General features: G+C 40.6%; 1 protein-coding gene across 4 annotated transcripts in view; it reads left to right on the top strand.

Annotated features, from left to right (window-relative positions):
* The window catches only part of Fhip1a (FHF complex subunit HOOK interacting protein 1A), a 235,797-nt gene that overhangs the window by 151,805 nt on the left and 56,202 nt on the right, over positions 1 to 27,790 (top strand). For all 4 annotated transcript variants that reach the window (XM_076932600.1, XM_034499684.2, XM_076932598.1 and 1 more), the window contains 3 exons: positions 7,853 to 8,479; positions 17,227 to 17,385; positions 19,241 to 19,327. In XM_076932600.1, coding sequence (XP_076788715.1) covers positions 7,958 to 8,479; positions 17,227 to 17,385; positions 19,241 to 19,327 — 768 coding nt within the window. In that variant the 5' untranslated portion in view covers positions 7,853 to 7,957. The remainder of the gene's footprint in view (positions 1 to 7,852; positions 8,480 to 17,226; positions 17,386 to 19,240; positions 19,328 to 27,790) is intronic.

Raw genomic sequence — 27,790 nt, 5'->3', positions numbered from 1 at the left:
ACTGTACTCTGTGACTGCATGGGCCTTGTAGTATTCATTGTCTCCTTACTTTTTTTAAGCAGAGGAACAAAGGAAGAGGTAGTGGCAAAGGGAGGAAGCGAGGCAAGGTGGTGTATGTTTATGTTTCTACTAGTTTAGCAGCAGAGACAGCAAGAACAAGAGTTCACAGTCAGACTAGGCTATTTAGTGAGTTCTAGGCTAGCCTGGTCTACGTAGTAAGACCCTTCCTCAAAAAAATAAATAAGACAACAAAAAAATATATTTCCATCCATCTAATAAATAAGCTAGGTCTTCTTTTTACCAAAAATTCTGTACTCCAAAACCTCTGTTTTTAAAATGTTGTGTTTGTTTTATGGCATACTTATACTCTGCGTCTATATGGGTCTTGTTCTGCTCTATGTATTATATACAGAGGAAATGAGTTTTAAAAAATTGGAGAAAGCTGGGCATGACGGTACATTTCTGTAATGCTAGCCCTCAAGGGGCTGAGGCAGGAGGATCATGAGTTTAAGGCCAGCCTGGACTAAGAGTGAGACCCTGTACAAAAAAAAAAAAAAAACAAAACCAACCAAACAAACAAAAAACAACCAAACAAACAAAACAATAACAAAACCAACCAAGCAAGCAAGCGTCAGGACTGGATTATGGTAATGATGCCTGAGGAAGAAAGTACACTGGGTTTTCTTTTTCACCCTGGAGGAGAGATGGCCGTGAGAAAAAACTGGAGCCATGTAGATTGCTTATATCAAATACATTCCCACAGTAATGAAAACTAGAGGGCAGGCCTTAGGTCTAGTGTGTAGTGAAGAGCTCTGAGTACCCTGAATCCTTTAAAGAAATACAGACTATAACGTGTGATTTGATGTGCGTATTTGCATCTTACTTTCTTGCTTTGTTTAGCTTCACTTTTGGTATGCACCTCATCACAGACTAAATAATAGAGAACACTGAAAGGCATGGGGAGATCGAAAGTTTAGAAGGCTTAGAAAACTCTGATTAATCTTTCAAACGTCTTAGAAAATTGATGTCCACTAACATTTTAAGTACACATGTTTCTTTACAGTTTTACAAGTGTCCTTAAACATGACAGCTCAAAGTCAAGTGGACAAAAGCCATGCTCCTAAGAGAGGACCATCGGCTGGTGTTTCTGGGAGCCTGCTGCAGTGCCAGCAGCTCTCCTGTTGTGTACTCACCTATTATGCGGTCGGATTGGGCAGGGCTGAAGCTAATGTTCTGTTCAGTATTTTTACTTACATCCTTCTTCCTGTGTTCTTTCCATAGCTCTTATTTATCTTTCAAAAAGAGGTTTTATTAGCAAGTGTCCTGGCTAGGTTACTGTGATCTTGACACAAGTTAGAGTAACTTGGGAAGAGGGACTCACACTTTAGAGAATGCCTCCATAAGACCTGTCTGTGGGCGACTCTATAGTGAGTGTCCTTTCTCAATTAGTGAGTGATGTAGGGAGGCTCAGACCATTGTGGGTGCTGCACCCCTGGGCAGGTGGACCTGGTTGTATCAGAAAGCAGGCCGAGCAAACCATGATGGGTGCTGCCACCCCTGGGCAGGTGGACCTGGGTGTAACAGAAAGCAGGCTGAGCAAACCATGAGGAGCAACTCAGCAAGCAGTGTTCCTAAGCTTTAGTTCCTGCCTCCAAATTCCTGCCTTCCGTTCTTTCCCTGACTTTGGATGATGTAGTACAAATTGTGCAAGATGAAATAAACCTTTTCCTCCCAAAGTTGCTTATAGTCATGGTGTTTTATCACAGCAAGAGAAACCCCAAGTAAGAAGTGTGTATTCATTATACATAATAATAAGTTTATTTTGGTACTTTCATATATGTAATATGTCTTTTATCATATACATCTCTCAATACCCTGATTTGTCCTTTCCCCCCCACACACTCCTATTGACCCCTGCAAAAAGAAACTTTTTTGAATAAAACTGACAGTGGCATAAACAAATAACTAGAAAATATTGGCAGACGTTTATGTCACTAAGCCACAGAACAGTAATATTTCTCTGATAGGGCCTGTGTCTCCAGCCCTTTGTGTGTTCTGAACAGTCTCATGTAGCTCACATTGATTTGAGCTCTTGGTCCTTGTGCCTCTACCTCCCAAGCCTTGGGATTAAAGGTGTGCACCGCCACACCCCACCTTTATTATATCTTAAAATCCTCAATTCAGACAAGTCTGTGCGGCTTCTGATAGAGCTGATATCCTGCAAGTGGAGTGAGTAAACCTATTTTACAAGGACATTATAGTTTTACTGTTAAAAGAAAGCAAGCCAGGCATAGTGGCATAGGCTTATAATTCCAGCTACTCAAGAAGACTGCAGATTCGGGACCAGCTTGGGCTACATAGCAAGTTCAAGGCCACTCCAGGTGACTTAGATTCTCTCTTAAAAGCCAAAACAGACAGCAGCAACAACAAAACAAACAATAGCTTGAGAATGTAGCTTTAGTGGTAGGTGTGTACCCAGTGTAAGGCGAGGCCCTGGGTTCAATCTCCAGCTCTGAAAATAAGAGAAGGAAGGCAGGCAGACAGGAGGGAAAGAAGAGGGGGAGGGAGGGAGAGAGGGAGGAGAAAATGCTGGGAGGCAGAAAGGAAGGCTGGATGGAAGGAAGGGAGGGAAGGAAGGGAGGGAGGAAGGGAGGAAGGAAAGAAAGAAAGAAGGCAGGCAGGCAGGCAGCTGGCTTGCAGCCCTGCTAAGACCCTGTAGAGACAGGCACTCAAGGAATCTCCCAAATGGAAAGACTCAGCCATTAAGTAATGAGCAAGGACAAAGTGGAAGCTGAGCTTCTGTTGTAGTTGTTTGGTACATAGTGTGTAATTTGGCCCATGACAGTTAAATCCTCCCCTCCTGTGCAATGGAAAATGTTGCTTAGTAACTTACATTTTTCCACAAAGGCCACTTTAAATTAGCATTCCAAAGGGTTTGGAACTGTGAGTTCTTTTCAGGAGACTCTCTTGAAATCAGTATGTCCCAGTCAAGGTGGCATGATCACCTGTTATGGAAGGCATAGGCCAAGAGTAGACTGGACTGAAGCCGGTCTCCTGGCAGAGAAACACTTGTGTTTAGCACAAAGAATAATCATTTGGTAGCTCAAGGCGAAGTTGTGATTAATGTGGACCTTTCCTTTGTTTCTTATTTAGGATTCATCAGTATTTAATATTCAAGCCCATTATCACTGACTGATGGGGCCATAGTAGGGACCAAGGGTAGGAATATCTGATGCTCCTTATGAAAGAAGTAGGCTATTTAAAAATCGTGTCCTTAATAACACTCACATATAAAGGTCAGATGGCTTTGAAATTAGGTTAAATTTAGCTGTTTTGATCTGATGGTAATTTGAAGTCCATTGTTCACATTGTTCATTTTGTGTTTACTTTTAAGTTATGTTAATTTATACATGGAATTAAATGTGGTCCAGGCTCACATCCCCTGCCCCCTCTCACCTGCACCCCCTCTCGAGATGAATAAGATGCTTGGTTGTAAGGAGTACATCTATTGTTTTTAACTGAACTGCTTTACTTCATGAGTGTGGGCTTTTATCATATGCTGATTACTTTATTAAATATTATTCTCAGTTTAATAAACTTGTTATGGATAGGAACTGTTTACAAAGTGTATTTTGTTAGGTTTTACTCTCTCTCCTACCGTGACTCTTCCAGAATCCCTGCAGCTGAGGGTACACATCCTAGAGGAGGCTTGTTTGAGTGTGACAGCAGCTAGGCCCAGCAAGGACAAGCCTGCAGGAGGCACTGCATGCAGCCTCACAGTGTTGAATTTCACTACCTATCAGTCTAGGTTAGAGTCAGCATAGTGGGTAAAACTGGCAGCAGGCAGGGAAACAGGAACAAGAATAAGAGGGTTTGATGGTGGTGATGTGAAGTTAGAGAACAAAAGGGAGAGACAAGGAAGTCTAGGTCACATCAGGAGTCAGTCTGCAGCAGCTGGGAGGACCTGGCCCCATGTGGATAGAACCTCTTCCTCAGTCTGAACTCTACCCAGGAAGCTTGAAGGTCCTGCTAGGGTAGGAGCGGGTCCCTGGGTGTGGCCTCAGAGCCCACATGAAAAGCAGGTCACAGGTGTGTCTGCTGGCAGGGACAGGAAGGAGAGGGAGCCTGGGAAGGTCCTACCGAGAAGCAAGGCTCAGGATTTGTAACAACGTGGGCACAAAAGCAGCCAGCGCTTGCTAAACGTAGGTGCTCTGTGACTCACACACACACACACACACACACCCCCATCTCCCAGGCAGTAAAACTGCTGGTCAGAGTGGGAGTGAGGGATGCGATCCAGGGTGTCTGCTTCCTTCCAGGTCAACAAATCTTTCATCTCTGTGGATTATTCAAATTCTGCTCTCAGGTTTCTCTGCCCATGTAACCCAGAAGGCTTAGAAAGTAGCTGTGTTTAGGAGGGCTAACTTACTTAATTTTAAAAAAACTGCTCAACAAGGCCTACAGGTGGCTTGGTGTTTGAGAAAACATTACTGATCTCTCAGAAGATCAGAATTCAGTTCCTAGTACCCACTTCAAGCAGCTCACAGTGCCTGTAACTTTGGCTCAAGAGAATTTGACATCTTCTGACCACCACAGGCACCTGCTTGTGCACACACACACACACACACACACACACAATTTAAAAAAAAATAAATTTTTTAAAAAGCAGCTACACAGTTTATATTCAGTTATAAAGTTCTGTTCTCTTCCCTTCTCCCTCTCCCCCTCTTTTCTTCCCTCTCACAAACAGGGTCTCTCTATGTAGCCGTGCTAGTTTAGAACTCACTGTGTAGACCATGCCAGCCTTGAACTCACAGAGATCTGTCTGCCTTGCCTCCAAAGTGCTGGCAATTAAAGACATGGGTTACCATGCTCAGCTCAGTTCTCTTATAAAGATGTTTCCTAATAGGACTGGGAATTATAGCTCAGTGGTAGAGTTCTTGAGTTGAAATTAATATTATATATATGTATATATAATATATATCAATAATATATGTATACAACATATATCAATAATATATGTATATACTATATATGATATATATAAAACCATGCAGGGTAATTAGTCTGAAGAAAGTGATTTATGGTTTGTGAGTTGTTTTGTTGTATTATATACATATATTAGATACACAAAAAGTATTTGCTTAAATACGTGACATAAATATAGATCCTTATTTATAAGTTTGTATTATATAGACATTCCAGAGAACTGGATTTTCAATAATTGCTTTATCTCAGTATTTTTCTTCTCTTTTTATACATTAATACAAAATAACCTCTTTGATCTTTTAGATTTATATTATGAACAGCTGTGAAGCAAATTACAGGAAAGAACGAATTCATCTTAAAGTCTCGTTTGTCTTTGTTTCCTTCTCTACCTTCCCTCCCTTTTTGATTTGTTAGACATATAATCTATGCTGGCCTTGAACTTGTGATCCACTTCCCATGTGTTGGGATTACAGGCATGCACTGCTATGCCCAACCTTGTTTATTTTTCTCAAAATGTTTGGGACTGATTTTATGCACATCAGTGTTGTGCATATGAGTTTTTGCCTACATGTATGAATGCATGTATGAATGCGCATCATGTGTGTGCCTGGTGCCTGCACAGGCCAGACGAGGGCGCTAGATCTGCTGGAACTGGAGGGAGAGGGCTGGGGGTTACTACATGGGTTTAGAAAACTGAATCTGGTTCCTTTGTGAGAGCAGCCAATGCTCTTAACTGATGAGCCATCCCTCCAGCCCCTATGTTTGCTCTTTAGCAAATCACTTCATTCATATTTATATATAATTTGTATGCTATGGTACGATTCACTTACATAACAGTAGTTATATTGTATGGTGATATATTTTGGTTATAATTCTCTTATTCTTGACCATCTGAGTCAATAGTAATTTTATTTTTCTTTATTGGAAAAGAACACTGACACAAACATTTTAGGCATTTTCCTTCAAATCAGATTAACAAGTCAAAGGGCAAGAACAAATTCACCACTGTAACTACACATTGCCAGATTTTTTTTTTGTTTTTTTTTATAGAAAGACCAAGGTGGTTTGGCATAACACTACCCATATATAAAGCAGTTCCAGTTTTAGACAGCTTACACAGTGAGCAGAGTGAGAAGTGTAATTGCATTTTACCTGGAGGCCTAGCTGTAAGTACAACTCTCACAAGAAGACTCAACACACAGACTTTGAAGTCACAGCACCAACAAAGCACGAGCTGATCTGCCCTTCAGAATGCAGAACCTTCAAGTTAGGGACTTGGGGGACTGGAGGATGTGTGGTGTTGAAGAAAAGCCTCTTTAGGACCAGTGTGTCACTGTCTTCCTCCCTGTAGATGTCCCCAAAACCCAGAGCCGAAGTGAGCTTAGTAGGCCCGCAGGGAATTCTGGAGCACCTGCAAAGGTGCAGGATAGCAAGTGCTCTCTGGTGGTGTGTGGGCAAGATGTCCGATGGCTGCCATGTGGCCAGCAGTCAGTGGGCCATGTATCATTTGGGTGACTGCTGAAGAAATGCCCTTTCTCGTGAAAAATGTCAACTCAAAAGTTTTAGGGTCACCTTTTCCCTTGAGACACAGTGTTATCAAATTTATGATGGAAATGAAAGAGATCACTGATGGTGTGGAAATGTTCGTATGTCAGGATAAACTTACCTGGTCCGCGAAGATTCCCTTTTCCTTCCTTCTGACAGGAGAGAAATGGAGACCTTTTCCTGAGAAATAATTCCCCTTATTGCTCATGCATGCTGACACAGCATTGTGTATTTGCCAGCTTCCTCCAACAACTCAAAAAACCCTGTTAACCTAAATACAGAACATGTAACAACACATCATAGAACTGGGCCAGGAGGGAACCACCAAAGGCAAACATTGCATTATAGGTTATTGAGAAAGGCAAAGAGAAACAAAGATAGAGTCATTGATAAAATGCCAGGTGGTTTTCAAGTGTCATGTGGAGTATTTTAAAGGGAGTAAATTGAATGCGATCATCATGGATATTCCATGTCACTAAGGTAAATGAAAATTAAGATATAAAATAGCTTTACTTTCAGGTACCCATGTATATGTCTCAGTGGGCACAGTGAGGTTGGAAGCTTCAGATCCCAGCAGTGGGAAGAAAGAGAACTAGGCCAAGGATGTGGCCTCATCTTTACAGATGCTGAGCAGATGTGTTTACCTTAGCCATGTGTTAGGTGGCATCTGATTTTGTTTTATTAGCTACTTTTATCACTGTGTCCAAAACCTTCATATCACTCCAAACTTCTGGAGTTTATTTTGTAATTGATTATCTTGGAGAGATGTTTATTTATTTATTTGGCTTGAAGAATGAGATGTTCAGACTCTTTAGATGTTGGTTTTTGTGTCTATGTCTTCTGTTAATCAATTCTACGTGTACTAGCTTACAGTTTCTCACTTCCCATTTATTGCTCCAATTTCTGTGTTGTGTTGTGGTTGAAGAGGGCATCCCTCCAAGTGGAGAAGTGAGGCATAGTGTTTGTGAACAGCATGCAAGGAGTTACGTTGCTCTGCTGAAGTCTTCAGAACAACTGCATTTTGGGAGGAAGCCAGGTTTCTTTTTACTTGTTTTATGCATTTGAAACTTAAAAGGCTATGTTGTATTAAAGATAGTTTAAGGGGAAAGTAACTTGTTATCTCTTTGAATATAAAAGTAATTACTACTTTTGCATTTCTTTTTGCTTTTCTTATCTTTACACTATTGACATATTCGATAATTATATTGTATCCCATGGCTCCTGTGGTTTTTTGCCAGTTTGATAAAGCCAGTTGTGAAGTGGTTTGGAGATTATTATGATAAACCGCAATAGGTGACAGGTGTTTGCTATATTGCAGGTTGTGAAAATCTTAGAAAAGCACGACCCCTTGAAGAACACCCAGGCAAAATATGGATCCATCCCCCCAGATGAGGCCAGCGCTGTGCAGAACTATGTAGAACACATGCTCTTCCTGCTAATCGAAGAACAAGCCAAGGATGCTGCGATGGGGCCAATTCTGGAATTTGTGGTCTGTGAGAACATCATGGAGAAGCTCTTCCTTTGGAGCTTGAGACGAGAATTCACGGATGAAACCAAACTTGAGCAGCTAAAGATGTATGAGATGTTGGTTACTCAGTCCTACCAGCCTCTGCTGCACCACAAGCCCATCTTGAAGCCCCTGATGATGTTGCTGAGCTCCTGTTCGGGGACAGCCACCCCAGCTGTGGAGGGAAAGCTAGTTGTCCTGCTCAACCAGCTCTGCTCCATCCTTGCCAAAGATCCATCCATTCTGGAACTGTTCTTTCACACCAGTGAGGACCAAGGGGCCGCCAACTTCCTCATCTTCTCTCTTCTGATACCCTTCATTCATCGGGAGGGCACAGTAGGCCAGCAAGCACGGGATGCTTTGCTATTTATCATGTCTCTCTCTGCTGAGAACAGCATGGTGGCCAATCACATTGTGGAAAATACCTACTTCTGTCCCGTAAGTCCTTCTCCTTGGTGTACTTTTCCCCCATCCCAACCCCTCCTCTCATGTACCAAGAGCATATGCTTTTGTTCATTTGTCCCAAGTTGTACCTTCCATGGCAAGGTGTTCAGAGGAATGGGCTTGGAGGCAGCGGAGCTACCCAAGTTTAAGTGCTACAGTTTGGCTAAGCAGCCCAAAATACCACTCTAGACTCTCTACTGTTTCTCAATTCATCTTTTTGGGTTATGCAGAGAGGGTGATTATACTTGCACTTTTAAAATTCATAGCCTTCCACATTGACTCTGCTCTACTGGATCAAGGCATGAGGTAAGACCTCTCACAGCTAGTTTCCCAAAATAATTTGTTTCTCAGCAAGATAATGACTGTTAGTTGTAGGTCTAAAGCATTGATTTTATTTTTAAAATGAATGTATATTTGCAGTGACAAAAAGTTCTCTACATTGTATAGTTTCTTATTCCATGGTATGGAAACAAATTGGTATATATTGGAGAAGCCAATGCCTAGTCTTGCCAGAAAAAGATGGGAGCAGTATGGAGTTTTCATGGGTTCATAGGTCTCTGAGTGATTTCAGTGTTATACTGGTTGGCCAATAACTATCAAGACTTTCTAAGCTTGGTGAACACTTCTATTATCTATTCTTTTTAGTAGTCTTTATACTGTAGCCTTAAATATGTGAGATCATTTGGAGATTCTCGGTGAGTTTTGTTGGAAAGGGCAAGATAGGTTACTATGGGTAAGTAATATTTTTTGTTGTTGTTGTTGTTGCTGTTAGTTAACACTATATGAATGACTTTAGATCAGGAAAAGAACACTCCCTAGAGGGCATTTAGAAATGTGTATTTGTGTGTGTGTGTGTGTGTGCCTGTCTGTCTGTCTGCTTAGCATGGGGGTATAAGGTTAGTGAAGAGGTGTTCACCCACAATCAGTATTCACAGAGTGTACTAGCAATACCAAGTGCAGGCAAGACTGTGGAAATAGAAATTCATATTAATTACTGGTGGGGATGCAAATTGGTGCAGCCACTTTGGAAGACAGTTTGATAGTTTCCTTTTTTTTTTTTTTTTTTTAAAGTGGTTTAATTATTTATTTTTATGTGCATGGATATTTTACCTGCATGTATGTCTGTGCATGTATGTAGTACTCATGCAGGTCAAAAGACAGCATCTGATCCTCTGTAATTGAAGTTACAGAGGGGCTCTGGGAATTGAACCTAGGTCCTCTGGAATTGTATTCAGTGTTCTTAACCAATAAGCCATCTTTCTAGTTCAACAGTTTCTTATGAAACATGCTCTTATCATATAGCCTATCACTTGCTTCCCTTGGTATTACACAAAGGAATTAAAACTTCTGTCCACACAAATACCTGAACATGGATGTTTCTAGCTTTTTTCTTCATAGTTTTTAGCTGTAGAAGCAACCAAGATGTTCTTTAGTATGTGAATAAAAATATGATCCACTTAAATATTGAAAATATTACTCAACTAAATGAAATGAGCTTTCTTTTTTATTGGATATTTATTTATTTACATTTCAGATGACACCCCCTTTTCCCATTTCCCCTCCCTAGAAATCCCCTATTCCATCCGCCCTCCTCATTTTTGCTTTTATACCATTTTAATTATATGCATGTATTAAAGATCAGTTCTAGGTTGAGGAACTAGTAATACAATAGATGCAAACAGTCAAGGAACAAGCAAGACAATAAAACACAAATAGTCAAAGAATAAGCAAGGCAATAAACAAAATTCCATGAATACTCCCGTGATCACTGTTTTTAAGGGCTTATCAGGATGACCAAAATATCTGAGCCTACTTCCCTGTCCTAGCCCCAAATCCTTTTCATGTCTGAAGCCTACTTCCTTGTTCTAACCTAAAATTTAGATTCCTGCCTGAAATTACTTCTTTGTTCTAGTCTAATGTCAGATTCCTACCTGAAGTCCACTTTCTTGTCCTTGGCCAATGTCATATTCCTACCAAGCAGCCCATTTCCTTGTCCTTGGCCCATATCAGATTCTTGCCAAGCAGCCCCAAAAGCTCTCCGCCTCGCCCCCATTTTCATTTCATAAACAAGATTGAGCCTCTCTTAGGTCATTCTTACAAGAATGCCTTCCTTACTTGTCATGGAATATGCATTATCAAAAGAAATGCATTTCTGTCTTAGGTTGTTAAGGCTCTGTACAGAAGCTTATCTGTTCTTGGCTTGCCAGCCTGTTAATTTAATAACTCTGTCTGGGGTTTCAGTTTCAGTTTCAAACCATGTACTTTGGCTGCTGACATGTTGATGTTGTTAAAGACAAGCTTTAACACAATGGGCAGGAATAAAAGTATTCCCAGGACAAAAAGGGCTAACATGATCAAGCTATATATGCCATTCTTGAATCTTGACCAAAATAGAAATACCAACCTCAGGCCATGGATAATTTTATCAGCAGTATCTGCTGCCTCAATGTTCAGCAGAGCAGCATTCTTTAAATTCATCAGCTCACTATGCAAAGTTAAAACATCCAGCGAGGTGTTAGAATTATGCCAAATACACTGTTCAAGTGTCTTTAAACTTGTTCCTAATTATAATGACTACCACTGTAAATTTTAGAACTAACACGAATCCAATGATATTTGGCATGACACTGGAGATGGCTCCTTCCTCTTAAACTCTGAACCTCTTTCCAATAATTTGAATAGGATAAAGAGCATCAATCAATACATTGTTCCAAATGCCTATCTAAATCCTCTTGTATATTCAACACATTAGTAACATTTTTTTTGCTAAATGATTAACAAAAGTAGCTGTCTTAACTTCTTGAAAACCATCAGCAATACTGTGTATTAGCTTCAAGACTGTAGTTCATCTTGAGGATGGTGACAGGGTAGTATTGGGAGTGGAGTAGAATTTGTCTGTTGGCCCTGCAGATTGACTGATTCTCACACTTGTGGATTGACTGATCCCAGATCCTCACATAGCACTCTACCACTCAGCCATATATTCCAGCTGGTTTTGAAAACATGCAGAGCACTCTGAAAAAAACTATAGCAAAATGACAAAATTTGATAAGTATTGCTGATTGTTTTCAATTCTGTTATTTGCTGATTATCTATAATAGTTCATAACTTAAATTTTCAAGTGCATTGAGAGAAGAATGGGGTGTGGTTTTAGTGTTTAAATTTCCATTAACTGTATTTAAGCTGATTTTAGTAATTGTTGCTTTTATAAAAATGTGTTTTAAAACATTGTACAGTTCATTTAAATTGGAGGGAAAACAACATTGCAAGCTGACCTCATTTGCTAGAATAGAAGACAAGTTTCTGGTGTTAGATTACCCCTCAGGATAGAGCCCATAATTTCATTTATACTCAGTTTTCCATAATTACTTCTGACAACATAATTAAAATAAAAAGGGCCCTTTATGTTGCAGATAAAAGCATATGCTATTAACCAACCAGCTAAGGGCCACAGTTGACAAAAAGCTTTCTTTAATTAGTATGATTGTCAAAGTGTGTTAGCATCAGCCTGTTGGAAGAGTAATGACTCTCTTGGCAAACTGGACTTCATTTGGAAACCTGTATCTTCAAACGTGATAAAAAGAGCTGGCTGACTGTGTTCTCTCATCTCTTGGTTCTCAAGAGAGGATGAGAATACAGACAGTTACCCTAGCAATCTGGTATCAACAAATGGTGGGCACTAAATGATCCTGTCTCTTACTTTTTTGTTGTTGTTGTTTTGGGTTTTTTTGTTTTTAACCAAATGTTGATGGTTACACTTAAACCATTTGTCCCATGTTGGCAAAGTCTAGTGTGCATAAATCAGGTTGTGCAAATCAGAGCAAGTGACCTTTAGGTACAGAGCCACAGGTAGGAAGTTATTTATCCCATATCCAAAATTTATGAGGCTTCTTATTTTGGCAAGTTGTATCAAATGCTCTCTACCAGGTGTTTTGCTTCTAGCTTCCAACCAAAGCCATCTGCTAAAAATCTTTGCTTCTGCTAAAATTAACTGAGTACTGTGGGATGTTTAAGGATTGACCTTGACTTGCTCAGTGCTGTATGCATGGCTTGTCTGTCTTCTATTACTGTGTGGAAACTATTGCTCTAATCCTGCCTGTGTTCTTTTCTTTAACCCTTACAATAGCTCAGCTCATTTAAGTTTATAGAATTTAGTAACTGCCAGTTAATGGCAGAATCCGGCTCAAAACCACCTTCATCTGATACTAAAGCTGCTTGTTGTAGCGTTACCACACCAGACTGTCAAGAAGTTAATGGTTTTCATTGTCCTTATCCATTTGGCTCTTTATGGTGATCATCCTTTCTTCCTTTTTTCTTTTCTTCCTGTGCATGCATGTGTGTGTATCTGTTTCCATATATACATACATACACACATATACATATGCACACACATGTATTTGGGTGCCTATATATGTGCATGTGTGTGTGTGTGTGTGTGTGTGTGTGTGTGTGCACCTGCACCTGAGGCTGATGTCAGATTTCTTCCTTGATCACCTACATTATCCATTGAGACAGAGTCTTTCAGTTGAAGCTAAATAGTGCCATTTTGGCTTCTGTAGGTATCTAGCTTGCCCTGGGGATTCCTTGTCTTCACTTTCTGAGCACTGGAATTATAGTCACACCTCCTTGGCTTTTATGTGGTGCTGGGGATTGGGATTCTGGTCCTCTTGCTTGTGCAGCAAGAACTTTACCTGCTGAGTCATCTCCCCAGCCCATGGTAATTTCATTTGAGGATACTTTTGGGAGAAGATAGTGAAAAGTACTTGGTTAATATTTAATGTATTGAGAATAAACATGATGTTTTACAGTTTTGTGGTCTGAATCAATAAAAGGCTAAAAGAGTACATTTTATTTTTAATTACTTGTTGAATGCAGATATATGTGCCTTTTATAATTTAGTTTTCAAGTTACCTGGTGAAGTTTAAAAGTAAATCACTTTTGATGTTAGTTCTTAAATCTGAGGACAAAACAAACAAACAAACAAACCCCACCTACACATCTCTATGAGTCTCTCCTTGTCCCTGGTCCAGGTCCCTTGGTACTCTCTGTATTCTTGAGGGTAAGAGTGGTCTTCCTTGCGATCATTATCCTGGCTAGGTAATGGTGGTCTTCCTTGTGATTGTTATCTTGGAGGCTGGCCTCTCCCTCTTTCCTGGCCTGACTTGTTCCCTGTTTAAGCACCAACCTTGCTATGTAAGGCCCATAGCCCCTGTTCTAAAAATGTGTGGAGTGTGTGTAAATGAATCTGAACTCAGAGCCTTGGAAGGGAATACAGTTGTCAATAGCTGTGAACACACACACACTTCTGTCCCTTAAGAGTATGAAATGCCTTTTATTTTGCAGAATATTTTTCTCAAATTGTTTTTGCCACTATGAGGAAGATTAATGGCTATTGACTAGCCCTATCTTACTGGGGTGGGAACATGGTGCGGACGTCCACCCGCCCAGCTGTCAGCTCTGAATGGGGTGTGTCTTCAGTCTGGGCAGGTTTCTTGCTGTTCACACCCTAGCCCTGCCCTTTTAGAATACTCACTTTAAAAGTGAATATTAGGTATGTATTATTTTTAATTACTGTCACTGATGTATGTAATTTGAAAATTAATGTTGCTGTAATTATATTGATATACTGAATAGTTATTCCCAGCTTTTTAGTCAGACAAATTAAGCTTGTCTTTATGAATTCATCTTCAGAGCCTCAAAGTGGTTAAGAAACCAGGAGAACACAGAATTAAAGTCTTTGTTCTGTGGTTAATTTAGCATGAGTTAGCAAATGTAATTGATTTTTAAAATGTAGCATCAAGATTAGATGTCTCTTCTAGGGGACTTTTGGGCTCCGTATGCTTTTGCCAGAAGTTTCTGATTTATAATGGACAACTCACTTGGGTCACATTCAAAACTAGTATTAAAGTGATTTGTATAGGTATGTTGACAACGAATTAAATACTTTAAATAGAAGATGTTTTCCTTGGGGACCACAGATGCCCTGATTTTTAAAGCGATAAAGGATCAATCTTGCTTATAGTTTTGTTTCCTGTACTTAGCACCTGACCTAAAATTAAGTAGTCAGGCTTTTTTTTTTTAATGAGTGAATTAATATGATAGCTCCATCTATCTATCTATCTATCTATCTATCTATCTATCTATCTATCTATCCATCCATCCATCTATTTTGTCTCTAGTGTTGCTATGATCCATCAGTTTCGCTGTCCTTTATTGTACACAGCATGGGCTCCTGTACCTCCTCAGCTCTTATCAGTTTCTCTGATGGCTTCGTCTCATCTCTTTGTGCTAAGACCTATCATGTCTTATCATTGAATCCATTGTATTAGTCTTGGAAGATCACCTTTGAGACTCCACACACCTGACTCTCTCAATCACCCATATCTCCAGTATAGATTGAGGTGACCGAGTCCAATCGGGAGAGATGGAGAAGATAGATAGTAAACTGGTGTATGTCAGAGAGGTGACTGTCTCACCAAGGGAGGGAGGACAAGGAGAAAGGAGAGGTAACAGTAGTCTACATAAATTTAATTCCCCTGGACTTACATTTCTGGCTCCCATTTCTGAGTTTGTGTTCCTCACATCAGGCTCTGTGGGTTATTGCTCCTGGTCTTTCCTTTCTTTGCCTTCCTCTCCCCATCCTCTTTTATTTGTAGGCTGCAGTGCTACCTCCACAGGGATGGCTCTAGAAGGCCACCTCTAGCCTAGAGCACTGTCCCAGGCATCAGACCCACACAGCTGTCCTCGAGGCCCTCCATCCAGGTGTCCCAGAAGCGTTTTGTGTAGGGCCATAGAACCCCAAAGGATGTGGCTCAGATTTACCTCTCTGTTCATGTGTCAGCCCTTTCTGCTCTGACAGTGCTGGGCTTCTCGGTCCTGGAGGACACTGTCTCTTCTTTCTCCTTTCAGCTCTTGTCCAGGCTTTCCTCTGCTTGCAGTAGTTTTCTTTCCACCATCATTTTCTGTGTCCCCTTCAGCAGCCTAGACAGCACTTCTGAAACCAGGTCCCCTATTTGGCTCCCTACCTTCAAGTCTGAGTAAAGCACTTTGTTTATCAACAGCATCCTAAATTTTCTATCATGCATTTTAGATGTTTCTGACGCCATTATAATTCCTCATTTGTCTTTTGATGGACTGGGAGATGAGTGAGGTGTGCCACTATTTCTTTTCTGGGCCCGACTCAGAATACCTTCTTGAATGTTTTCATCCATTTGAGTAAGTTCAGGGTCTGTGCTAGAATGTTGTCTTTTGGAGCTGACTTCTTTTTCTTTTAATTTTTTATAACATATATCTTTATTTATTTTGTGTGTATGCCTATAAGTGTATATGTGTGGGCATGCAAATGCCATGTTGTAGTGCGGAAGTCAGAGAACAATTTGCTGAAGAGAGTTTTCTCCCTTCACCACGTAGGTCCCGAGAATAAAGCCCAGGTGGTCTCTTACCTCAGTGCTGTCTTTCTGGCCTTATAGATGGCTCCTTGTATATAGTCTGTGCTAGTCTATACATTCGCTAAGGCAGGATGACTGAGATGCTGCATAACTAGCATCCCTTCCCAAGTGGGAAGCCCCACGCCCTGTGAAAGTCTCTGCTTCTGCAGTCTTCTGTTCTGTAAGCGTTCAGTGCGATTCTTTTCTCACACTTATCTTTTAAAGATATATATATATATAATATTTTATATTAAATATTATATTATTCCATCTGATATATTATACAACATATGTAATATCTAAGGTATATTAATTATACACTATATCACATTATATTATACATGAATAAATAATATAGATGTATGAAATATAAACATAAATAACATATATATATATATATATATATATATATATATATATATATATATACTTATTTTTACATCTTGACCTCAGTTTTCTCTCCCTTCTTTCCTACCAGTCTCCTCTGCTTCACCCCCTGAATGTTTGAAGTTCTTCATCTCACTTGTCTGGCCCAAATATTGTCAGTACAATTTTAAGAACTGGGTACAAAGGTGAAAAGTAAATCTTGGGTTCTAGCTTAAAACCAGCTGTGTTGGTGAGACCATCCTCATCTATGCTCCTGAGAGGCTCTACTGGCATGGCACATCACCTTTGCCCAAACCTTTGTCACATAGCTCAGTGACCTTCATCCACACTCACTTCTTTCTTCTGTTATATTGTTTGTGATGGTCGAAGGAAATATTATACATGAAAGTGTTTTCTAATACGTAAACTTCTAGTGTCAGTCAGAACCCTTAACATACAAGCAATCTTTCTCATGAAAGTACTCAGCATCCCTATTTGTAAGTGGGGACCACCTCCATCCCAGGCTGCTTCCCATGAACTAGTATTTGCACTGGCGTACTTCTCTATTGGCACTCACCAAGTTTTCATGTGTTTCTAATGAGTTTGTCCCTTCCCTGAACTTCTTGAGTATGAGAGTCACATTTCATTCATCTTTGTGTTTTGCCTTCTCACTTGCTGGACTCCCAGCTCATCCGGTGCCTGGCATAAAAGATGAATCACCCTCACCAACCTCTTGACTAATAGCTAGGTAGCTCTGGATTTGCCTTGCTGTCTGCTGGGGTAGCCTTCCTAGTCTGTCCATGTGTTTAACCTTTCCTAGCTAGTTGTTACCTTCTCACATTATTAATCCCTTGCTGTTCAGAGTTTGGTCTTTGGGCCAAACCATAGGCATCCTGGTGACCATGAGCTTCAGATGAGATGACTTTGTTTTTTTCATTTCTGAATCAGGTGCTTGCAACAGGACTCAGTGGCCTGTACTCTTCGCTGCCCACGAAGCTGGAAGAGAAGGGTGAGGACTGGCACTGCCTTCTGAAGGACGATTGGCTCCTTCTGCCTGCCCTTGTGCAGTTCATGAACTCTCTGGAATTTTGTAATGCAGTCATCCAGGTACTGAAGCCCAGAAGGCATCCTGGGCTAGAGTCTGATCAGAGATCAAGCCTTGTGGGGGATTAGCGTGTATAAGCACCCTTCAATATTCTGATTTCTTAAAAATTAACTCTTTGCTAATTTTAAGAAGTGCTTATGGAATAATGATGCTTTTCTTGAATCCCACTGAGTATCTTGAAATGAGTGAAAATGTTTGATAGGCTCCTGAAAAGTTCCAATTGAGAACAAATGAAAAGATTTTATTTCTCTATAAAAAGTGTTATTCTGTTTTGATTATCCACTTACCCATCAAAAATAAGTTCAGTGGCTGGCTCATTAAATAGATATTTTTAGGCTGCTTAAGTACTCCAAATTATAACAATTTTATTTCAAGGTCTTCCTGGGAGCTTACAAAAGAAAACACTTTATTTTGCTTAATGGTGCACACTACATAAAGAATATTGTTATCCCAATTGAATTTGGAAGAAGTTAACAATCTTCTTAGCTACACAAATTAAATTTACTTTGAAATTGGCTCACTTTAGAGGAAAAAGCAGCCACTGAACTCTTGTGTATCTAGCTTTTTGATTAGATTTTTTTTACCTTCAAATTTCTTGTTACTGTTTTCAATAAAAATCCAATTTTATATATGTTTAGGGCTATACTAAGTTTTCATCAAAAATTTCTATGTAGCATAAATACTACCTTTATATTGGATTTATTTAGAAATCTGGTTTGTTTTATGGTGATTTTGGGGGTGAAAAATGTTACTTATAATCTGTTTATCTACCAAATAAACAAACAGCTTCTGGAGGAAAGTGAAAGTAAATTATTCTAGATCCCATCTCATTTTTATTGCTAAGTCAAAGGAAGTTTTATTTGTATTTAAGATAAATGAATTACATTTTAAATTATTTTCCCTTTAATATTATAGTCTATCAACATTTTCTGCAGAAATGTATGGAAATAAAAATGATGAAACTACTATTAGCTCCTCTTCAGATGTACAGAGAAAGGTTGTCAGTAATTTAAACAGCTTGCCTTACTTCCCTAGAAATTGCTTTTTACTGTATGTTTGATTGAATCTTCTTCTCTCTCTCTCTCTCTCTCTCTCTCTCTCTCTCTCTCTCTCTCCCTCTCTCTCCCTCTCTCCCTCTTTCTCTCTCATTAAAGCTGCTTCTTTGGGAGTAGTGAAGAACAGGGAAATTATATATTTATTTGAAATTAAGGGCAAACATTATTTAAAAACATTTAAATAATGTATTAGGGTTAGAGAACCCCTGAAAGTATAAAATACACTAGTAAAGGTTTGTCCATGTCACTTAGATTTTGAAAATCAATTTTGGGAAGTAACACCAGCAATGCTTCCTGCTTGAACAACAGTCCACTTTTTAAGAGAATATTTTACAGAGCCTTTCTTCCCTAAATATAAGAAATATCAAAAAATGCATCTTCTAAATTCTCTGTTAGCAAAGTAAGTGTATTTAATTATTCTTTTCTATAGCTACACTCTTTTAAAAAGGTAGTCACAAGCAGATATGGAGCCTAGAAGGAGTGAAGGGGCAAAAATTATACTTTATAACTTATTCATTTTTAACTTATAAATATTTATGCATACTCAGTCTATTCATTGTCTGTCTTTTTCAAGTCAATTTTAAAATTAACATCTTTTCTATAGTTGGAAGTATAATTTTAGCTGTTGATACTGTAATAGATATTTTTTTAAAAAATCACATCATTGTGTGGTCTGAAGTATTATTTAACAAGTGAAGCTTAGCCCAAATTTAGCGTTTCTTTTTTAATGTAAGATGAAGACAGAACTGTTTGGTTTTGAGGCACCATGGAGAGTGAACCCTGTCATCTGCTTCTGTCTCAGGTGGCTCACCCCTTGATCCGCACTCAGCTTGTCAGCTACATTTACAATGGATTTTTGGTACCAGTATTGGCTCCTGCCCTCCATAAGGTCAGTGATTGACTAAGGTCATCTGTCTGTTCATAGTATGAGGGAAATGGAAGAAAGTAAATGCAGCATAATTGAGTCAGCAGTGGATAGAGCCATAGTTTTCTCTCATCCCACCCAAAGTTCTTAGTAGTCTCAAACAAGGGTCTTAAAAATATCCATGGTGTAAGTCAGATGGGGTTCATTTGGTGTAGTGAAATGTCAAGTTGGACAGTCTACAGGAGAAGTAAGGCATGGTCTTTGACTCTGGGATCAACTTCAGTTCCTGGCTGGGGCTGCTGTGAATGTTCTGTTAAGCTGTCCTGTGATAGCTTCTCCATCTTTCATAGAGAGTGCATGGGCTGCTGCGGGCATGGGGAGGACAGACGTAGCACCAGGGCCACAGCTTTACCTCCTCCTTAATAGAACATGATTTTCTATTATAACAATTTTGCGACAGTAGAAATTAAAGTGATGCCATGTTAAGGTCCCACCAAAGGTTGGCTGTCTTATTAGCAACACTCTGAATGCCTATGGCTCTCACTTTATATTTAATAAATCAACTGATATCTTTTCCATTGTGAGTTATTATGAGACACCCATGGACCTAGCATTCTAATTTTAAGGAGTCTTGTTCTCTGATTGGGAGAGAAGTAAGAATTAAATTATAATGTGACTTGGACAAAATGCCCTTCTTTGTGTATATTTAAATTACATTTTATGTGTTCTTGTTTTATAAAGTTAAAAAACCCTGGATTCTAGTAGTGCTGAAGTGTTGCAGTATGTGCGGCTGGGTGTCTGGCTCAGGGCAGCCAGGCTCAGTGCAGCTGTTGCTCTCTCGCTGTTTAATGACCTTTTTGCTCAGTGGACACATTGTGTGAAACAAACTGTGCTTGGTCTGATATGGCATTTCCGCAAGTTACTTTAATGTTTTATAACACAAAGAGACCAACTCTGTGGAATTAGAGCTGTCTTGGGAAACGCAGGGCATATGATTGGAGAACTCCTGCCTTCTGTGTTTCTACACTGACCTGTTGGCCAGTATTCTGCTGTTCAGGGATGGGGTGTGTGTCTGGCTTTGGAGGTCTCTAAATCTACATGGGCAAGAACTTTCCTTTTCAGTGGAATCCAGCGGAACTACTGAAAGTGTTTACGCTGTGATTACAGACTCCTGAGTATAGTCTTTCTTCCTTGGTTAGTCCCTAATTATCCCTCACTCACCTGCCGACACTAAGTAATGCTATTTATCACTATTGTATTCTCTACACTATTTTGTTATTATAATTAATTAACATACTTTAATGTAATATATGTTTACATATTAATGGGGTATCAAGTGATGTTTTGATACACAAACAGATTAATGTAATGTTAAAGTCAAGTTAAACATATTTATCTTCCCAAACATTTATCATTTCTTTATGGTGAAAACTCCCCTTGGAACTTTTTAATAGAGTATCCCATCTAGTTATCTGTAGACACCCTACTGTGTGCCAGACCAGCAGAGCATCTTGCTGTGATCTCACTGTAGCTTAGCACAGTGAGTTCTGTAACTGAGCGTGAGCTTGACTCACAGAGCTGTTGTAAAGACCAGGCTACCTCACTTCCCCACAGCACTTAAGAATGGCTGAGGAACTGAGGCATGAGCCACGCATGTTCAACATCCAAATCCACAGAGCTAAGCACTTTTTGAGGCTAACACTCCTGTGTGTTTTGTTCTCTGGGATCTGTTTATTGCTGAGTGTGGACATCTCCTTAGATTTAAGCAGTATGGAAAACCAAAGTAACTAACAAACCAACCTACCAACCAACCAACCTACCAACCAACCTATCAACTAACCTACCAACCTACCAACCAACCAACCTACCAACCAACCAACCAACCAACCAACCAACCAACCTACCAACCAACCAACCAACCAACCAACCAACCTACCTACCAACCAACCTACCAACCAACCAACCTACCAACCAACCTACCAACCAACCTACCAACCAACCAACCTACCAAACAACCAAACAAATAACAGCACACAATGGAATGTTTAGGAATGTGCCAGCAGAACACGAACAGTTGTCCCCTTTTCAGACAGTGCTTTATAAGAGTGATTTTAAACAGCACAGTATATACATCACTTGACTCCATTTTTAGTTTTGTCCATAACTTAAAATTGGAGATTTTAAAGCCATAAAGTTAAAACATGTTTATTTTTAAAAGTTCATATAGTATAGAATATAGGAGATGAAAAGTGAATGTTACTCTATTCTCCAGATACTTCCATTTAGTGTCCAGAGAGACCAAAGACTGATTGTTTGCTAATTATTTTTCTTCCCATTCTCCATTTTTTAGTATTTTTGTTCCTGTTTTTAACATTTATAATTGAAAGGGTTAGAAAGGCAGGGACAACCTGCCCTTCACCTCTGGCTCTCTCAGTGGCAGCTGATAGGTGCCTGTCTAGAGCAGCAGATCAGGGACAGACACTTGGATCAGGTCAGAGCTGGATGTATCTTGAGAGGCTCCCAGTGGGAGCCCTTGAATCCTACTTCCTACATCTCCCCTTGGGTGCTGAAAGGGTTACTTCAAGTCTGGGCTCAGGCCTGCTATAGGAATTCCCATCATGTTTTGCAAACTTCAGATCTGCTTCCCTGACAGAAGGGCCTTAGTCAGTTTTCTAAATAAAAATCCCTTTCTTTGTGCACTCTCTCATCTAAATCATGCATAACATTTTAGTTACTTGCCATCCATGTAGGCAGCTTATAAAGGTGAACTCACACTCTCTGCCTCATAAATAATACAAATAAATTCATACTTAAAATTTCTCCACATTACGATCAATATTTTTCAACAGCATTTCTTAACCAGAGATTAAGCATTGCAAAACCTAATGAAGGGACTGGAAGGGATGTCTCAATGAATGAAATGCTTTCCATATAAGGATGCAGATCTGAATTAGATACCCAAAAATCCACATTGAAAAGCCATGCTTGGTATCTTATATCTTTACTTCTCATGCTTCGGGGACAAAGAAGGGCTGTGGCAGGTGGAGACAGGTGGATCTTGGAAGTTCTTTGTCCAGAGCTTCAGATTTAGTGACAAAGTCTGTATCAGGGAGGAAAGGAAGAGAAGGAGGAAAGACATTTGACATTGACCCCTGGCTTATATGCATGGATGTACACACCTCCACCTACCCCTATAAGTAACAAATCAGATGCACACCACATCCCACGTGCATGCACACTCACAACCTTGTGAGTATGAAAAATGGGCAGGGGTGTGTAAGCTGATGGTGGACATCCCCATAGTTGCTCCTCCTCGCTGCTGCAGATGGGTAAGGGACTCTGTACACAAAAGCCTGCTCTCATGTTGTCTTCAGCCGACACCGAGGCATGGCCATTTATTCCTCAGGGTTAGTGCAAGGCTCATGAGGTTCTTTTTTAAAGGCTGCATGACTTTCTCCCACAGTCATGTGTAAGCTAAACACAGAGGGAAAGCTCTAGGGTCGGGAGTAGACTTTGCTGAGCATGTATGAGGCCTTGGGTTCAATCTCTAGCATGAGAAATAAAGGTTACTCAGAAAGCCCTGAACACAATGGTTTTGTCCATTCATTTGCTATAGCATCCAACCTTACTGAGTGCATTTGGTGTCTGGTCCTACCTGAACTAGCTCAAAGTTCTTGAGCTAGTTTTTAACCTACTTGTGTTAATATTTGTATGTTCTGTGGAGAAAATGTTAACATACCTTGTTTAGGGTGTTAACCCAGACCTTCTAAGGATTTAATATAAAACATGGCAGATAAATATATCATTCTTCTTAAAGTTTTAAATCCCCAAATACATTTAGCTTCCAGAGTTTGGGATAAGAGATGGAGAGCTTACTTTGGACATTTTGGGAAAGGGTTCATTTTGTAAAAGTCATATTAAAAAGAATGTTATTGATAGATATAGTAAGCAAATAAATTCAGTTGTAGATACATATATAGGCATTCAAGGTGGTTGGTTCTTTTTAACTTTAGATTAAAGGGTGTGTTGTCTGCTTCTCATGTGTCTATCTGGTTAATTTGTCTAAGTTAATATTTCAAAGCTGAACGCTCATTGGTTAGTTGCACTAACCTGCACTCTCAGAGAAGTAGAAGCGAAGGAAGGATTAAATAAACAGGGATTGTACTTCAGGGAGCAAGGCAGGAAGGCACTTGGGGATCAGGTTGACAAAAACCATCACCCCTGGAACTTACATCACCTGTCACAGTGTCAGAGGGAGAGACATGGAGCTTTTATCTGGAAGTGACACATGTCTTTCTATTCATATGTCATCCTCTGAAGATAAGCAAGGCTTCAGGTCACGTCCTCCCTCAGAGAGAAATTCTGTTCTTCAGCTTTATCAGAAGAAATGTTTTGGATGTGACTATTTGCCCTAGTGACTGTCATTCATATGTCAAGGTCCCAGTAGAAACAGGTGGGCCTCAAATTATGCTATGAGGGGATCTGAGGAGCTAAAGAAGTTTTGAGAGGGTGACATTTCAGCGCTTTAGTGTTGTATCAGAAACCATCCTTAGAGCTGGACTTAAGTCGCCATTGATTGTTAGTGCGAGTCACCACCTACACAGTGGGACATTCCGGCTCTACAGCCTGGGCCTCAACTGAGATCATTACTGTGACCAGGGTCTGAGCATTTGGGGCTGGCTGGACATTTCTCTCCCCTGTGCCTCTTCCTTTCCATACAAGTTTAGCTGGAGCTTCTCCCAGCATGGCAGCCTCGGCTATTTGGGTTTCTGTACTAGTCAAGGTCTCAGGACTCCAGAGCCTGGAGGTTTTGAAGCCTCTAGGAGTGCAAGGTAGAGGTGGCCAGTGTATTAAGGACCTGGGACAGAGTTACTCCTGTTTAGTCTCTTTGTTCACATGTCACAGAGCTGGAAACAGAGACTGTCTCTTGATTCAAGAGCATAAGGGAATCTGTGGCAAGTTTACTGTGACCATAACACTGAGGTAGGTGTGTGTGTGTGTGTGTGTGTGTGTGTGTGTGTGTGTGTGTGTGTAGTCAGGGGCAAGGGGCTGTGTAGAAAGTGCCAGCTGATAGGAGCTGTGAACTTCAGCCTGAGGCATCTCCTAGAAATAAAGTTGGGATAAATTTGGAAACTTCACTCATTCCCATCTACCAGACTCCTGGTAGAATCTTATTGGCTAAACCATGTGGTAACCAAACATTCCAGAGAACAGAGGACATAGTGGCCTACACAGACCCACAGGGCTAAAGAACGATATCTGAAGGCAAATACAGATTCTTGTGAGTCTCCAGCACTCATAGCTCCTAGTGTCAGACTCTGAGAGCCTTCCTCAGGGGGCAGCTGGCACCTGTCAAGTGTGTTTGACTCTTTGCTCAGGTACATTTTGACTTAAAATTTTCTAGAAAAGCACTGAATGCCCATCTTTTATATCTTCTACTCAGAGATTCTCTTCTGGAACCTACATCAGAGTTAGAACTTATTGTGACTGGTAGAAATACTAACAACATACTAGAAGTCAATGTATAGTAAAAGAACATGTAAAGCACAGGTGACAGCCACCAAATACAATGTGTGATTATGTAGTTTGGGCAGAGGTAAAGCATGCAGCAGAAAGCACTGGGCAGTAAGTCAGAATACCTGTACTCTGGTCCTGACTCTTTCTGCTGTATGCCCATGTACTGATACTGCTGTGTGACCATGTACCAAGCCTGTAACCTCTGAGTCTGTATCTCCTGCTACAGAATAGCAATACCTTTCTCTGCCCTAGTACAATTTGAAGATAGAAGATAGCATTTGCACATTTTGAGATGCACACAGATAATGTGTCATGGTTATTCTGGGAGAAGCCCTGCAATCTCAATGTGCAGTAGAAGGATAATACTGCTTGTTGAGAAGCAGTTGGGGAGCATGTACAGATGCGATGCACTCTGACAGAGGAAGTGAAGGGGCTGTGAAACCCTCTCATCTCTATGGAGTTTATAATCTGGGACCTGGGAGGTAACAGGTTAACCACAGACTTAGAGCAGGAGGGGGCTAAATAAATAGTGTGACACAGAGAGAAGCAGGGCTAGGTATAGGCAGACACAAGGTCAATGGTAAAGAAAAGAAGCTGTATAGTCATGGGTTTTGCAGCCTATTCTAACAAGTATTTAACCTCTCCTCTTACCCACCCTCACCAGAGGCAGTGGAAAAGTTATTAGGATATGGGGGAAGTGGACCTGTTCAGCGGTAGTTCTTTGAGGACAAGCTTAATCTTCTTTGTCAGTAGTTCAGTCCTGTAGCAAACACCAAATACAAATTAGCAGCTGTACTCCAATCTCCTCAGCAAGCACACACCACACACAAACCAGCATCTGTAGTTCCAGTCCTCAAGAAACCTCAAGGTTCACCAACCGGCCCAAACAAGTGAAGTTGCCCGACTGGTTATCACCAGCCTGGAATCTCTGCCCAGGTGTAGTATTGGGGGATGGGGGTAGGGGTCCTGTGTTAGCAGGAGAATGGTAGGTAGGCAGTGTGCCTTAGAAGACAAAGCTGACTTTGATGCTTGTCCTGGTCTCCAGCAGGATTAGAAAAGGGGGTTGTAGGTAGTGTGGGTGGGAAAGGATTGTCCAAGTAACACTCTGGCTCTCTTGCAGGATTTCCAGAAGTGACTTAAGATACTCTTTGTTTTGGAGGTTGCTATGGGTGGGTCCTTCACAGGCTTTTAGGAAATAGGGGAAGAAACTTGTGACTGACTCTGTTCAAAGGAACAGTAGACCTTGAGGGGTGTGTGCTATGATAGGCAGTGATGGCAAGGCATGCAGCTCATAGGCATTAACCATGGAAAATCTGACCTCAAAGCCTGTACCTTTGGTTTTGCCAAAGAGCAGCCAGCTATATTTCATTTCCTGTAAGTGTGCTTCAAAAACAGAAATAAGATCTACTAGAGGGGAAAAAAAGATTTTCCATCATCTTCTGTGTGCTATAACTGTGCTTAAACAATGTACATGAGTAGAATTAATTTCAGACATTCCTTAAGGGCGTGTGTGCTGGCTTCCTATAAGCCACTGTGGAGCCCATTTGTTTTACAATCTTGCCTTCCAAACACACACATACATATTCATGCTCTGCATCCTACAAGCTCAATAATTCATGGCTTATTGACTTGAGCTGATGGATGGCAGTTTGGGATGATTGAAAAGAAAAGACGGAAATTTCCAGAGGCTGGGCACAGCCACAAGGGAGTTGCCTACCTCACCAGATATTATGTGCTTTGTGAGTGGGGTGGGAACTTTAGTCCAGTTTGACTGTCCTGGCTCAGCATACTCTCGACCTTTATGCCCAGTAGAAGTTGTGACTTAAGACTTTTTTTTTTACAATTAAATAACATCTTCAAATTATCATCATTATGAAATAAGAATGGGCTGTGGTTGCGTGCTGAGCTTTCAGGAGGATCAGCCCGATGTGTCTAAGGAGTGAGCAGAGTGGCTGAACCTCAGCCCCTGCCCCCTCCTGTGTTTCCTGGTCTAGAAGATAGAAGAGGGCTGAGGGTGGAAGAGGGTAGGCAGGCTGCCTGCTTGCTCTTCTGGAGCATTTGATTCTGTATTTCTGGATGCGGAGCTTGCCTGTGCTCTGTGTCCTGCTGTCATCTCTGACACTTCTTGATAGAAGGCACTTTGACATTTTGTGTCTGGTTTCCAATGACACTGAGGAATTTCACTGAAAAAAAAAAAAAATGCCTTCAGTACAGAGTTGAAAGAGAGGAGTCCAAGCATGGAGTCGGAAGTAGCTCTGCTCACCACTGTACCACCAGTGACTCAAAGCATCGCATTAGTGTAGTGCGTTGGCTGTGGATGCCTGGGATTTTTCTTTTAAACTTAGTGGTTCTCTGCCATGCCTTTTGTGCCTTCCCTTGAGCTAACTGGTTACCAAATGAGACTCTGGCTCTGCAGTGAGCCACACTGAAAGTTTTAGCATAGTGGTTTTGCTGGTTTTTTTTTTTTTTTTTTTTTTACATTTTATAGTTTAACTTATGCACTTCAGTGATTTGCTTTATAAAATCCATTGTCTATCTTAATGACCATGGCCTTTAATTACTAAAGTCTCCTGAATATTGTCTTATTTCTGCTAGTTACTTATTTATTTTCCTATAATAATGTTGAGATCTAATTTTTTTTTTATTCCCCCACCCCCTTTTTACTCGAGTGAAGACTGCCCTGAGAGTGAACTTGCTGCTCACAGTGGCCTCTAGAGTGGTGTGAGGCAAAGGCAGCCCCGGGAGCAACCCAAGGAGACAAGCTCATTCTTTGAAGAAGTTGCTACTATTTTCTCAGAGCTAGCTTCTGTGCTAGCTCTGGCTAACTCCAGAACAGGCAGGTGTCTCCTGTATCATCATCATCTGGAAGCTGGGGAAATTGTAAGCTGTGGGTACCTGAGTACAGAGAGCAGCTTGCAGTATCAGTGGCCATGGCCCAGTTAGGTCCTGTCATGTCCATGTGCGGTGCTA

The sequence above is a fragment of the Arvicanthis niloticus genome, chromosome 4 (genome assembly GCF_011762505.2).
Source record: "Arvicanthis niloticus isolate mArvNil1 chromosome 4, mArvNil1.pat.X, whole genome shotgun sequence".
NCBI classification, from domain to species: domain Eukaryota; kingdom Metazoa; phylum Chordata; class Mammalia; order Rodentia; family Muridae; genus Arvicanthis; species Arvicanthis niloticus.
The sequence above is the reverse complement of the archived record's forward strand: the minus strand, read 5'-3'. Positions and strand labels throughout refer to the sequence as shown.